Consider the following 15327-nt stretch of genomic DNA (forward strand, 5'->3'; position numbering starts at 1 on the left):
ACTCTAGACCCACAACAATGTGGTTGACTCTTAAACACTGTCTGGGCAATAAATGACATTCCATGGGAGGGAAGGCTAAAATGGTACTGACAGCAGGTCAGACTAGAGGGACACTTCATTATTTTAATAAAAATTGTGTGTCCCCCATTTAAAACAGGGCTGAGGATTATTTCCTCTCAGAGGTTCATTGGTCTTTGGAACTGTCTTCCTGAACGAGCAGTGAAGGCTCATTGGTCATTGAGTATTTCAAAGGCAGAGGTAGGTAACAATGTGGATGGGGTTACAATTAAATTAGCCATGGTCTTATTGAATGGCACTGCATATGGCATATATGGGTATATTAAAAAAAAACAATTTTCCAACACCCCACCCCCACCAGTTGCAAATAAGTCATATTGCTTGTAATGCTGGCGTTGTTTCCCTCTCCATAGATGCTGTCAGACCTGCTGAGTTTCTCCAGTATTCTCTATTCAAAAGTTTACATCGTTTGTCACTTTAGGACCCAAGGTTCCAAATGATGATATATTGTGAATCATCATCACAGCCTTCACATACAAACATGATATAGGAGCAGGAACAGACCATATGCAGTGCCATTCGATAAGACCATGGCTAATCTATTTGTAACCCCATCCACATTCTTACCTACCTCTGCCTTCGAAATACTCAATGACCAATGAGCCTTTACTGCTTGCTCAGGAAGAAAGTTCCAAAGACCAATGAACCTCTGAGAGGAAATAATCCTCAGCCCTGTTTTAAGTGGGATACACACAATTTTTTTTTAAAATAAGCAAGTGTCCCCCTAGTCTGACCTGCTTTCAGCGTCATTTTAGCCACCTCTTCCCTTGGATGTGTCTTTTATTGCCCAGACAGGGTTTAAGAGTCAACCACATTGTTGTGGGTCTGGAGTTACACATAACCCAGACCTGGGCAAGGATGGCAGATTTCTCAGATTGGAAGTATTCTGCAAAGTAGTCACCCAGACTGAGTCTGGCCTTGGCAAGAAGAGACCACATTATGAGCAGCCAAAGTAGTGCTAGATTGAAAGCAGGTCAAGTAAAACACTGCTTCGTGTGAAAGATTCGTTCAGAGCCTTGGACAGTGAGGGAGGAAGAAAAAAATGGCAAGTGTTACAGCTTTTCCAATTGCATGAAAAGGAGCCATTGAGTGTTAAGGAAGTGTTTGGAGTGAGGGAGGAGTGAACCAGGGTGACATGGGGGGAGGGGGGAGGGGGTTGGCGAAAAACAGTCCCTGCAGAATACTGATAACAGAGGGGAAGATACATTTGGTGGTGGCATCCTGCTGGAGGTGACAAATGATGGAGAAGCCTTGGAACGTAGAGACAAGTGGGGTGGAAAGTGAGGACATGGGGGAATCCTAGTGTTCTGGGAGGAAGGGGAAGGAGTGAGGAGGAGTGAGGACAGAAGTGCAGGGAAGGTGCTGGGCACAGCTGAAGGCTCTGTCTCAGTTGAGGAAAAAAATAGGACGTGTAAAGTAGTATCATTGGAACAGATAATGCAGAGATGGGTAACTTAGAAATTGAAAGTCTCCTTACGTGAAGCAGGGTCTCTTGTTAACTGTTTCACTGTTCACAGATACTGCCAGAACTGAGTCAATGTTTTTATTGCGGAACGCCAGCATTCACAGTAGTTTGCTGTGAAACTTTGCATTTGATTTGTATTTCCATACCGTTTGCAGGTTAGATTTGTTCTGCCAGATTGTCTTAAGTTTTCTTTCCGTGCATCTAAATGAGGTCTTTCAAACCCTGGAGGTGAACAGTTCAGTGCATTAGAAACAAGGGTAGAAGAGAAAACAAAACTGTTGTTGCCTCTCAAACAGGTGTCCTATGATCACAGAAAGGCAGAACTATCCAGGGGGTCAGGAAGTGTGTGCAGATCCAGTCAGAGTGTGAAAATATGCTGTTTAGTTGAGTAGTCTCCAAATAGTCATAGCTGATAAAAAAAATCTTGATTAGCTTGGGAGAAAACTCCAGAAGCAGAAAATTGCTGGAAGCAAAAGGTATGGAAAAGTTTATTTGGGAACTGTTTAGAAGGCAGTTAGAAGAAAGCTGCAGAAACAGCTGAGAAAGAGACGTGGAGGCAGAGTGACACTTCACAGAGGTTTGAGTATCTGTTAGGTTGTTGTTGAGAATAAGAGAGATGAATATTTATTTATGATATTTGTAATTTTTTTCTTTATTCATTCACAGGATGAGGGCATCACTGGTTAGGCAGCATTTGTTGCCCATCCTTAATTGCCCAGAGGGCAGTTAAAAGTCAACCACATCGCTGTGGGTCTGGAGTCACATGTAGGCCAGACCAGGTGAGGATGGCTGATTTCCTTCCCTAAAGGGGATTCGTGAACCAGATGGGTTTTTCCCCTGACAATTGGCAATGGTTTCATTGTCATCATTAGGCTCTTAATTTATTGAATTCAATTTCCACCATCATCAAATCCCCACAGTGGGATTTGAACCCCAGTCCCCAGAACATTATCTGGGTCTCTGGATTAACAGTCCAGTGATAATACCACTAGGCCATTGCCTTCCCCTAAATTAAGAATGTAATGAGACGCTTTTGACTTGCTCTTGTAGAGTGTAAAATAATTCATATTTTTCTCTTGTGTGTAATAAACTTTCGCTAATTTATTAGAAGGACATTGGCAGCCTCTTGTGAATATGTTCAGTGACTGACTGCTCAACCAAATTCACATTTGGTTGAACTTGGTAACTCAAATTAACAAATTACAGAGACTTGTAACCACATTGCAAAAGTAAAACTTATGGTCTATCAAGCCAGGTTTCATATTGGGATCCAACCTTTCCAATATTACCATAAGCTAGGATCATACCATGATGAAACTGTGGTTATTTAAGGCTTAAATTAGAAATTACCTCAGTAGCACATCCAAAAGATCAACAGCCAAGTTTAGCATTCTTTTACTCTTTCCTCAATAGAATTTTTCCTCTAATATTTAACACCGCATAATTTAAATTAGTAACAAACAAATATAATTCTCACACACACAGATATTCATTCAAGTTTATTCTTCCTTTTTAATTGTAAATTCTCAAACCAGGTGAGCATTGGAAAATAAACCAGGATTACTGTTGATTTGACTGCCACCTCCCTAACATATCTACCCTCACTGTCCCCACTCCCCCTAGCTAGTAAAACCCCCATCAGAGGCTGCGGTAAAGGACTGGAATATAGTGCATTGTCAGCAAGTGCTACTCTCAAGCACAAAATACTATTGCACCACAACATTCAAACCAACATACAGGTGTATCGTATGGAAAACTAATGTGCCACAGTCAAAATTCAGCTCTAACTCCATTGGTTGAATAGTCCGGTGTGTACAGGCACGCCTCCTGGAGGCCACGTTCAACGATCTTCACAGCAGCTTCATATCCACGGGGACATTCACTGTCACTTCCCAGAGAAACCTTACAGCAGAGAGATCTTCACCCTGTTTGGACTGAATTCAAGCTGAGAGATCCCAGAGTCCAGATTTTAATCCAATTATGACAGCCCTTTCATATTATGTCACGGTCCAAACCAGAAACATCATGTTACTGCGCACGGTGCCATGGATATTTGAATGAAACAAGTTATTTTTATATAAAAAGAAAGTAAGGTCTTATACTTCATATAGTTGTTTGGTAGTGCAGAGCTCGAGCATTGCTGAAAAACAGACACATTTTGTTCAGTCTTGTACTCATCAGGATAATTTGCAAGAATACCAATTTACGGGGAAAACCCATATTTATGTTGGAGGAGAGAAGACTGCTGATTGGTTGGCAAGTGGACTGATCACAGTGGTTTGTTCTTCGTACGGTGTTTTGACTTACAGTGTATTATTAACTTGTTTCTCACGAGTTTAACGCTTTGATATGAGTCCACCAAAATAAAAAGGCCTCCAATATGAGGAAAAACTTTCATTTGGTTAGTCATGCAAGTGATGGCTTGGAACTTACCACACAGGAAGGTAGTGGGAACAGAGATGGTCAGCTGGGGGGAGGGGTCAGCAACCTGCAGGACTACAGGGACAGAGCGGGAGAATGGAACTGACTGGTTTGCCCTGCAGAGAGCTGGTCAGGATCTAATGAGTAGAATGACCTCTATCTAAACCATAATGAAGGGCAGTGTAAGAAAGACATTCCTGAGAATGTTACTTTCTCAGCCCTTGTACAGAGAAGAGCTTTGCTACCAATAATTGCAGTGAAAAAAACATCTGAGCCCAGACTAATTTATTTGGAAGGCAATGGGTGATGCATATGGGCTGTTCATTTTGAAGGCTGCTGATGTAATTGAAATTTGTGAAAACAAAAACCACTTAAAGCACTTTCTAAACAGTATCTGATCTTAGGGATTTTTTTTTGAAGTTTAAAACATGCTTAAATCTTACTTTTCTACTTTAGAGATTTTTTTTGGGGTACAGACCATGTTACAGTTCATGCAACACGTTATGAATCTCGTAGGATTGAGAACCGTCAAGGATACAAACACATTCTTGAAGAGGACCAGCACGGGCAAGATGGGCTGAACGACCTCACTCAGAGCCGTGACTGTTCTGTGACTCGGTGGACACATTCCAGACTCTATCCCGACAACTTAAAACATTCTCTTGGGGCCAAAATAATCATTTTGTCTTAAAACATCAGGTACATTGGCAGTTGATGTTAATAGACAAAATGCATTAATATACCCAATCGTGACAGTTTCGGGGAAGGGTTTAAGCTGGGGAAAGAGGAGGAGGAGGAGGATTTGGAAGCCAAATTTTTAAAGCTTGCATGCCACTTCAACATAGGAAGAGCACAATGTCCCAACCAAGATCAGGGGAGTTGATGGATTGCTTCTTTATGACCATAATACATTCACCTGGAAAACGTCTTTGCCAAAGAGCAGGAAACATGTTATTGAAGATTACCTCAGAGAAGGTTCAAATTCTCAGAGATAGAACTGCAGATGCTGGAGAATCCGAGACAACAAGGTGCAGGGCTGGATGAACACAGCAGGCCAAGCAGCATCATAGGAGCAGAAAGGCTGACGTTTCGGGCCTAGACCCTTCATCAGAAAAGGGGGAGGGGAAGGGGGTTCTGACATAAATAGGGAGAGAGTGGGAGGCGGATAGAAGATGGATAGAGGAGAAGATAGGTGGAGAGGAGACAGACAGGTCAAAGAGGCGGGGATGGAGCCAGTAAAGGTGAGTGTAGGTGGGGAGTTAGGGAGGGGATAGGTCAGTCCAGGGAGGACGGACAGGTCAAGGGGGCGGGATGAGGTTAGTAGGTAGGAGATGGGGGTGCGGCTTGAGGTGGGAGGAGGGGATAGGTGGGAGGAAGAACAGGTTAGGGAGGCGGGGACGAGCTGGACTGGTTTTGGGATGTGGTAGGGGGAGGGGAGATTTTGAAGCTTGTGAAATCCACATTGATACCATTGGGCTGCAGGGTCCCCAAGCAGAATATGAGTTGCTGTTCCTGCAACCTTCGGGTGGCATCGTTGTGGCACTGCAGGAGGCCCAGGATGGACATGTCGTCTGAGGAATGGGAGGGGGAGTTGAAATGGTTCGCGACTGGGAGGTGCACCTGTTTATTGCGAACCGAACGTAGGTGTTCTAGGTGTTCAAATTCTCAACAGGTTTTTGCCTCACCAACGTGACAACCATAACACTTTTTCTAATCTTTCATGGGCATTGTTGGCTAGGCCAGCATTTGTTACCCGTCTCGAATTGCCCTTGAACTGAGCAACTTGCTCGGGCCATTTCAGAGGGCAGGTAAGAGTCAAACATGTTGCTGAGTGTCTGGAGTCACACGTAGGCCCAGACCAGCTAAGGATGACAGATTTCCTAACAGGACATGAGCGAACCAAGATGGGGTTTTACAACAAATCGAGGATGCCCATCAGGGTCACTGCTGGGAGACCAGCTTCTAATTCCAGATTTATTGAACACATTTGAAGAATTCCACCAGCTACCGTGGCTGGATTTGAACCAGTGTCCTCAGCCTGGATTTCAGGATCGGTGGGCCAGTGAGATCCCCCCTGCGCCAATGTTTGTCCACACGACACTCCAACCGACTTTTCGACATGGATCTATTCCCTATTCTGGGAATGCAGTTATGTGACAAATTCAAAACGTTGTGTGAAACCTTATTTTAAAAAAAAAGTCCTACAGGATGTTCACGTGAAGCTGACTTCAATACAATTTGGTGTGACAACTGGCTCCTGACTTTTGGCGACACTGCAATTCTGTAACATGGGGATCGTCAGCTGATCAGTCTTGTTAAAATGTAGTAAACAACTGAGTCTTTGAAGGATCGTTACACACTGAGAGCTGGCTCCTGTTTCTTGTTTCTGTTCCCCTTCAGTGGATGAGGAAGGTTATGTTGGAGGCCGTCATTACCTAGACTCCTCAGATGATGATGCTGGGGGAGGGGAGGGTTTTTTTTTGTTGCAGCTTCAGTGTCAATCCGAACTGGTGGGCATTAAGACTCTGCCTCGAGGAAGGGCTAGTACTTGGGCTGGTAGATGGTGCCAGGTGTTCTACTGTTAATGTGCTTCAGGTGACATGTGTGACAGAGCAAGTGTCCATCCAAGGGGTAGCAACGGTGATCCTCTTCATCATTCAGCTCCAGGCCACAGTCCTAGCAACAGTGAGAACAGGCATCAAAGTGATGTTACAGCGGAAAAAAAAAACAATTACATCAGAGCAGGCTAAGAGATTCACAGGAAATAGGAGTAGGCCATTCAGCCCATCAAGCCTGCTCCACCATTCAACATGATCGTGGCTCATCTCAGTCTCCTGTTCCTGCGTTCTCCCCATACCCTTTGATCCTTTTAGCCCCATATCTAACTCCTTCTTGAAAACATTCAATGTGCTGGCCTCAGCTGCTTTCTCTGGCAGTAAATTCCACAGGCTCCCCACTCTCTGGGTGAAGAACGTTTTCCTCATCTTGGTCATAAGGGGACTACCCTGTATCTTTAAACTGTGACCCCCAGTTCTCGACCGCCCCAGTTACTGGGAACATCCATCCTGTGCTTACTCCGTCTAAACATTTTTGAAATTTGTCCTCAGCTCTGTCCTAAATGGTCCACCCTGTGTCCTGAGACTATGACCCTTAGTGCCGGACTGACCTGCCATTGGGAACGTCCTTCCCGAGTATACCCTGTCTAGTCCTGTTAGCATTTTATAGGTTTCTATGAGATTCCCCCTCACTCTTCCAAACCCCACTAAATATAATCCCAACTGATCGAGTCTCTCCTCATACAGTCGCCCTGCCTTCCCAGGGATCAGTCTGGTAAACCTTTGCTGTGCTCCCTCCACAGCCAGAGCATCCTTCCTCAAATAAGGAGAGCCAAACTGCACACAATATTCCAGGTGTGATCTGACCAAAGCCCTGTACAACTGCAGCAAGACACCCCTCACTATGAAGGCCACAGACCATTTGCCTCCTTCACTGCGCAATGCACCTGCATTCCAGCAACAAGGGGACTCAATAAATCATTCAATATATTGGAACGAACTGAAAAATACGGTCATTTGGTGAAATTGCTTATTCTTTTGTGGGACAGGGTGTCACTGGTACAGCCAGCACTTCCCTGGCTACCTTACACTGAGTGACTTGCACAGCCAATGCAGAGGGCAGTAAACCCAGTCTGGAGTCACATGGAGGACAGATGAGGTAAGGACAGCAGATTTCCTTCCATAAACAACATCACTGAACCAAATGGATTTTTATGACGATCGATTATAGTTTCATGGTCACCATTTGGAGACTAGTTTTAAATTATTAATTCAGTTTAAATTACACCAGCTACCGTTGTGGGATTTGAATCCATGACCTCAGAGCATTAGCTGGCCCTCTGGATTGCTGGTCCAGTGACCCGACTAGCTTGCACAGTCTCCCCAGAAGCAATAATTTGCGGGCATCTGTCATTGATCACAACACAGTGCTGCACAGCAACTGCTCCTGTTCACAGCCTCCCTGTTCCAGAGGGTGATGGGATGCTCCTCGATGGGTGCTGCCCCAACAACACTCAAGAAGCTCAAACCCCATCCAGGGCAAAGCAGCCTGGGTGACTGACACCATATTCACACCCACCACTGCCGGGGCTCAATAGCAGCGCTGTGTACTATCTACGAGATGCGCTGCGGTCACTCACTCACACTCTTCCAGCAGTACCTTCCAATCCCATGGCCATGTGCTATAGGTTGACCCACAATGCCATTAGGGGAGGGAATTTCAGAATTTTGACCCAGTGACACCAAGTCAGGGTGGTGAGTGGCTCAGAGGGGAACTTGCAGGTGGTGGTGTTCCCATGTATCCGCTGCCCGGTATCCTCCTAGATGGAAGTGGTTTTGCAATTGGAAAGTGCTGCTGGAAGAGCCCGAGTGAATTACTACAGTGCATCTTGTAGCTTGTACACATTGCTGCTACTGAGCGCTGGTGGTGGAGGAAGTGAATGTGACTATGGTGTAAATCAAGCAGGCTGCTTTGTCCTGGATGGGTTAATGTCCGAGTGTTATCGAAGCTGCATTCCTCCAAGCACATGAGGAGTATTCCATCACATTTCTGACTCGTGCCTTGTAAATGAGAAGGTAGGAGGCAGCTACCACAGAATTCCCAGGCTCAGACCTGCTCTTGAAACTGCAATATTTCTAGGAGAGGCTTGCTTCAGTTTTAATGACAGCCCCCAAGGACATTAATGCTGCGTGATTCGGTGACTGATCAGTGAGGGACTCTGCCATGTTGGAGATGTTTCATTGCCTGGCACTTGTGCAGCGAGAATTGTAATTGCAACCTATCGGCCCAAGCTTGAGTGTGTCAGATTCTTGTTGCATGTGGAAACAGACAACACGGTGCCAGTGCCCACCTCTCTCCATGGTTACCTAAATTCCTTGACTTCAACTCTGAGCCTATCAGGTTTTGAGACATTGTTGAACTTGAAGGGGGTCATAACTTAAAACCCACAGGTACATCCATTTTCCAGTGGGGATCAAACGGAGCGAGCTGCCCAAAATTGTCCACCCTAATCAAAGAGCTCCAAGTACAAAACCTCCCAACATTGAGCTGGCTGAGATCAGCAAACTGAATGTACAGTCGGGATCAAAACTGGGCCCTCCTGCATTTTTAATACTGGCTTCCACCTTCAAAATAGTTGACTTCAAATCTGAAATTGCAATCCTTGCATTTGAACACATTTAATGTATTATTGCTGAAGAGAAACGTGTAATTGAAGCTTTCTCTCTTTTGCACTCATCAGGATGGATGCAAGAATGCCAAATTTAAAAGGGAACAACAATTTGAATTGCATGAGAAGTGGCTGCTGATTGGTCAAGGTGTTGCCATGGAGAATGCACCAAGGAATGATTGTACCCAAGTGCTTTTGTTTAATTCAAGACTGCCTTGCCAAACCATCAGCACAGTGTTTTCTCTGTATAGGATGGTTATTAATCTGATTGGAGAGAATGGACTGGGATAAGGCAGATCTTCACATCAAACTGTTTAGGAAGGAGGAATGCTGTCAAAGGATAGGAGGGTAATGCAGGAACATGGTGCTGAGGTGGAAAATCTGCTAAGATCCAGCTGAATGGCAGAGTAGATTCAAGGGGCTGGCCTCCTCCTTTCCCTAATATTCCGATTTCTCTTATCCGTTGGAACTAGCTTGTGATGGAACAAATGTCAACCTTCAAATTTATATTCCCCAAATCACAAAGTCACAACTCAAGAAAAAGTTGCGGAAAGATGACTTATCTTCTGTACAAGAGGGGAATTACCACCGGCTTCAACTCAACTCATTAAAAATGGTTCTTTCTGGGCTGGGATTTGTTCGTATTGTGTTTATGATTAAGTCGATCCTTTAGTTTTCAGTGGAGACACTTACTTCACAATGATAGCACTCCACGTGGTAATCTTTATCCATAGAGACCACCCGAATGGTTTCATCACAGCCCTGCAAATACAGAAAGATCCAAAGGTAACTCTACTTTCCTCTTCTCTAAACTCCTTGTGTTTCCCTGCAAACCTGCAATGAGGAGAGGTTTGCGATCACCTTCCATTGGGAAGCACTGAATGCACAGAGCTCTTCCCAGGAACACTCAGCCAGTCGGATCCCAGGATCACTGGAAACACAGGAACAGGAGGAGGCCATTCATCCCACTGAGTCTGTTCCTCCCTGCAGCACAATGAGATCATGGCTGTTCAGTGACCCAACTCCATGTACCAGGCTCCTTAAACACTAACCCCTAATGCTGCATCCACCCACCCAAAGAAATTATTTCAAGCTACCAAAACGTTTTTTCCTCCATTTTATAGTTTATTCCTAAAATCTGCAATGCTGGACTTCTTACTTCTCTAGTTTTCTAAGAACTGTAACTGAAGCTGTGCCTAGGTACCTTTGAACCCAAGACAGCACTGTAAGCAGTGACTGGTACATTTTTCACTGTACTCTTTGGAGTACGTGTGACAACAAAGCTTATTCTAATTCTAATTCTAATTCTGTTTCCCTTAATAATGTTGAAAAGTTTGATCAATTCAACTCCAGAGACTGGAACAGCAGTTGGAGTAAGCTCTCACTGTAATATAACTCAGGACAACCCCCTGATGAATCTACATAGAGCCCTCCCTCCAAGACCAAGATAATCTTCCTGATGCATGATGCCTAGAACAGCACACAGCAATTCCAGGTGTGTTGAATGAAGACTTTGTAAAGCCGAGATACAAGTTCTACTCCCTTGTATTCCAGGCCTCCAGGTATGAAGGCCAGCACCCCATCAGCCTTTTAATTATTTTCTGGCAGAATAATTATGGCTCCCTAGCGCTACTCACTGCTGACCGCAGTCAACGCTTTTAAGAGGAAAGATCCAAAGTCCTGACATGTGTACAAATGAGAAGAGCTCAACAGTGCACTTTTCCCTGCAACCACTGAGAGGTGCCAAATCAAAGGCTTAGAGCTCAGCGACAGAACTGAGGGACATGCATTATTTACAGGAACACAATTCAGCTCACAGGAACAGATTTAATTTACAGCAACACACAGGAACACAAAGATTTAATTTACACCAGATCACAGTAACTGGATTTTAAGTGATGTTGGGTCACAGGATCAGAATTTAATTTACACTGAATTACAAGAACAGGATTTTAACTAACACTGGATCATAGGAACAGGATTTAATTTACACTGGGTCATGGGATTTTACTGTACAGTATATCCCCCGAACACAGACAATTACTAAAACAAAAACTAAAAAGAACTGTGGAAGCTGTAAATCACAAACAAAAACAAAAGTTGCTGTGTCTAGAAGAACTCTGAGGAAGGGTCACCGGACCTGAAACGTTAACTCTGATTTTCTCTCCAAAGATGCTGCCAGACCTGCTGAGCTTTTCCAGCAACTTCTACTTTAATTACTAAAATAATTCTGCTCTCAGATTCTCCATGTTTCTGTGAAAGTGAGATCTGAGCCTTAATCTGAAAACACTGCCCATGAAATAAATGGCACAGCAGTTACTAGAACTGTAAATAGATGCAGTCAACATGGGACGGGGTCAACACCAGCTAGACCGATGGTGGTTCACAGCAGCCCAGAAGGGAGGGATATTAATGACTAAAATGGGTAATAAACGTCACTCGTCCCAAGTTGCATGATTCCACCAAAACCAAACAGATATTTGAGCACCAGAGATAGTAGGAACTGCAGATGCTGGAGAATCTGAGATAACAAGGTGTAGAGCTGGATGAACACAGCAGGCCAAGCAGCATCAGAGGAGCAGGAAGGCTGACATTTCAGGTCTGGAGCCTTCTTCAGAAATTTGAGCACAGTACTGACCTCTGCTGGCAGAATGGCCTGGCCACACGCAGCGCACTTTGGAGCTAACACTCTGAAATAGAAAGTACAAGCAGATCAATCAGACAGCGGGCAGGCAAGTATATATTCTTTCATCTTACACTGGCCACGTCTTATTGTACGTGTTTGCGCATGTACGTGTGAGATAGTGTGCATGTGTAACACAGAAAGAGAGAGAGACAAGACCCAGGGACGGGGTGGTAGGGGAGACGAGACATGGTAGAGCAGGTTCTGGGGTTTGGAATCTGACTCTACCAACTCCGCGAACAATTCCTTGTTTAAACTTTGCATCATGTGACTTTGTACAATTTTAAAACACTTCATTTCCCGGCCCCCCCTCTGTCTCCCTGATTCACATTGAGCTGTCCTGTCCTAGTGACTCAATCCCTCACAGTCCTCCAACCCAAACAGGTCCAATGAGGCACTAAAACAAAAAGGCAGACACTGCAGAGGCTGGAGATTTAAATAAAAACAAGTGTCGGGCTGCTTCTGTACAAAATGCTCCATCAACAATAACCTCAATTGGAGACTTTGGGACTGCTTTCCTCAGTGAGAAGAGAGAGATTTAGATACCTAGGACCTGCAGTAGGCCATTCAGCCCCTCAAGCCTGATGCACCATTCAATGAGATCAAGGTTGATCTGTGGCCTAACTCTTTTCTAACAGGGACACCCCGTTCTGACAAAGGGTCACTGGACTTGAAACGTTAACTCTGTTTCTCTCTCCACAGACCCGCTGAGTTTCTCCAGCATTTTCTGATTTTGTTCCAGATTTCCAGCATCTGCAGTTTTGTTTTGCTTTAATCCACAGATTCACTCTCCTCAGAGAAGAAATTCCCCTTCCTTTTGGCTTTAAATGTGCAAGCCTTTACTCTGAGATCATGTCTCCGGTCTTAGACTCTCCCACAAGGGGCAACAACCTATCTACATCTACCCCCTCAAGTTCTCTAAGAATCCTGTAGGTTCTAATTAGGTCACCGCTCCCTCTCCTAAACTCCAATGAATACAGGCCCAATCTACTCAACCTCTACTCATAAGACAGTCCCTCCATACCCAGGGATCATCCGAGTGAACCTTCTCTGGGCTGCCTCTAGGGCCAGTCTATCTTTTCTTAGTTATGGGGCCCAAAACTGTTCAGTTGTTCAAAGCTGCTCAAAGCTAGAGAGGGAGGGCGAAGATTATTTACCACAATACACCAATACAGAACAGCTGTCGCTCTTACTTGTGGTAGTCTCGGATGCAGTAGATCTTGTTCTCAGTATCTACAGTGAAGGGTACACCGTCCAGGCACTCATTACAGATGACACAGCGGAAACATCCAGGATGGTAGGACTTACCCAAAGCCTGCAGGATCTAACAGAGACAATGTACGTGTGAGTGATGAAGAGGAGACTGCAGTTCCTTAAGACATCACCAACATTTTCTATTGTCAGGTGAGTGGCCAGGCTCTGGTGATACCGAGAAGCCCACTATACATTAGACTCTGGTACAGTTCACATCAAAACTCCATTTACAGAGGACCCTTTGGCAGGATCCCTATCTGAAGCAGGACATTGGGAGACAAGCAATTGCCACGTATTCCGTAAGACCCCGAAACAGAAGTAGGCCATTCAGGCCAACAACGCTGTTCCAACATTCAATAAGATCGTGGTAGATCTGATCGTCCTCAACTCCACTTTCCTCATAATCCTCGACAGCATTACTGATTAAATTGTGGGGGTGGGGGAGTGGAGGAACAGGATGGGGTGCGAGGAAGATGTAGGGGGTGAGCGGCGTGGCGAGGGAGACAGGGGGACAGTGAGGGAAACAGGACAGCGGCGAGGGAGACAGGGGTGGATGAAGGCGTGGCAAAGTTGGGGGGGCAAGGGAGGACGTGGGGTATAAGGGAGGGGGTGCAAGGGACAGAGGTGACAGGGCACGTGCAGGGCAAATGAGAGATGGGCAAGGGGGCATAAGGGAGGGGGCACAGGGTGGACGAGGGAAGGGATCAGGGCAATAGGAGATGGGGGCGGCAGTGTGGGGGTCAAGAGAGAGGAGAGGGAGAAGAAGGAAAAGGTGGCGAGAAGACCTGTACAAAAGAGGGAGAGAACGTGGAGTGTGGGAAAAACAAGGGGAGCATTTCAGTTTGAGCTTTACCAAATAACGTGGCTTTCGCTGCTCCTGGCAAACTCCCCAGTGTGTCCGATAGCAACACATAATTCACTTTTACAATAAATAAAACCACATGTATTGAACTATATCCTTTCAACTGAACCATGTTTCCACTTGATTAAAAGAAGGTTTTAATTAGATATTCATTAATTTGTTGTCTCAGCTACATTACAAACAATGGTAAAGGCTTCAAAAGGATATATCTAGAAATAATGTGTGGCTAAAACTATTTGCAAAACAAGGATTTTCTTTATGTTAAAACAATCAGTTGAAACCTTAAGGCACAGCAAAATGATTTGCCTTTTATCCCATAATAAAAAAAACCAAGGTTCTTACTTTTCTTGGCTTATACCTTGCAGTTTTTTTTCCCCTCAAATGAACACAATCTTACTGGAGAAAGTTGGGAACCAAAAATGAGATTTTAAGGACTTGTATCCAACTCTAGAGCCATTGGTTGCTGGCTCCTGCTCTGTCCCAAAATCAAACTATCCCAAAAAAAAAAAACAGAAAGCCTTTGAACTTAAACACTCTACTCGTTAATATTCTGCTGGGCTTCTGTTTTTAACCTGTTTGCAAATACCTGGCAAAACGCCTTTGTTAACCAGGACTGATTCTGGGTTACGGAAAGAGGGATGAAATACAGAGCAGATATCAAATAACTTCAAGATGAATTCCCTCTGAAGGTAAATGAGCTGTAGCCTTTGGGCTGGGGAAGGGGCTGGAATGTAGTTACTGCAGAGGCTGCAGATTTCAGACAGACTGGCTCCAAATGCTGTGAAATCTCAGAATTAGCACATTTCTAGAAGCGAGCGACTAATTCATTCTGAACTCACCATATCCATTATCAAGTGGCCACAGGCAAAACACTTATCAGCAGATTGCTGAAAACCAGAGTACTGCGGGGAGACACAGAGAGAGAGACACAGAGAAATTAAGTTGGAGACACCATGAGAAACAGGAACAACAGTAGGCCATTTGGCCCATTGAGCCTGCTCCGAACTGTCACATCCTATACATAGCAAGGGATCAGCGTACGGCATCAGATGATTTTTATAAAAAATATGTTTTCATCGCCGTCACAATCGTTGGCAAGGCCAGAAATTGAAAGTTGTACATGAGCAGGTTGTGGGACTACTAGCGATGGAGTAGCAGTGCAGTGCAGCAGGCTCCTTCTCACGCTCGGCTCCTCTGCTCTGTCTGCTTTCACTTTTATTCCTTTCACCATTTCTTTTCTTAGCCTAACCTACTTACCTTTATGTGAGGTGTGAGTCTGTGGCAAGAGAGGTCCCCGATGTCAATCACAGTCATCGTAAGTGGTGGTGAGGAGGTGGGGG

General features: G+C 44.8%; 1 protein-coding gene across 3 annotated transcripts in view; it reads right to left on the reverse strand.

The window, feature by feature from the left end:
* Positions 1-3027: 3027 nt before the first annotated feature.
* The window catches only part of LOC109937199 (LIM domain-containing protein 1-like), a 49872-nt gene continuing 37572 nt past the window's right edge, over positions 3028-15327 (reverse strand). For all 3 annotated transcript variants that reach the window (XM_048616301.1, XM_048616287.1, XM_048616295.1), the window contains exons 5-9: positions 14827-14889; positions 13065-13195; positions 11827-11878; positions 9882-9950; positions 3028-6640 (exon numbers count right to left, since the gene is read on the reverse strand). In XM_048616301.1, coding sequence (XP_048472258.1) covers positions 6506-6640; positions 9882-9950; positions 11827-11878; positions 13065-13195; positions 14827-14889 — 450 coding nt within the window. In that variant the 3' untranslated portion in view covers positions 3028-6505. The remainder of the gene's footprint in view (positions 6641-9881; positions 9951-11826; positions 11879-13064; positions 13196-14826; positions 14890-15327) is intronic.

This window comes from Rhincodon typus, chromosome 2, assembly GCF_021869965.1.
Source record: "Rhincodon typus isolate 14 chromosome 2, sRhiTyp1.1, whole genome shotgun sequence".
NCBI lineage: Eukaryota > Metazoa > Chordata > Chondrichthyes > Orectolobiformes > Rhincodontidae > Rhincodon > Rhincodon typus.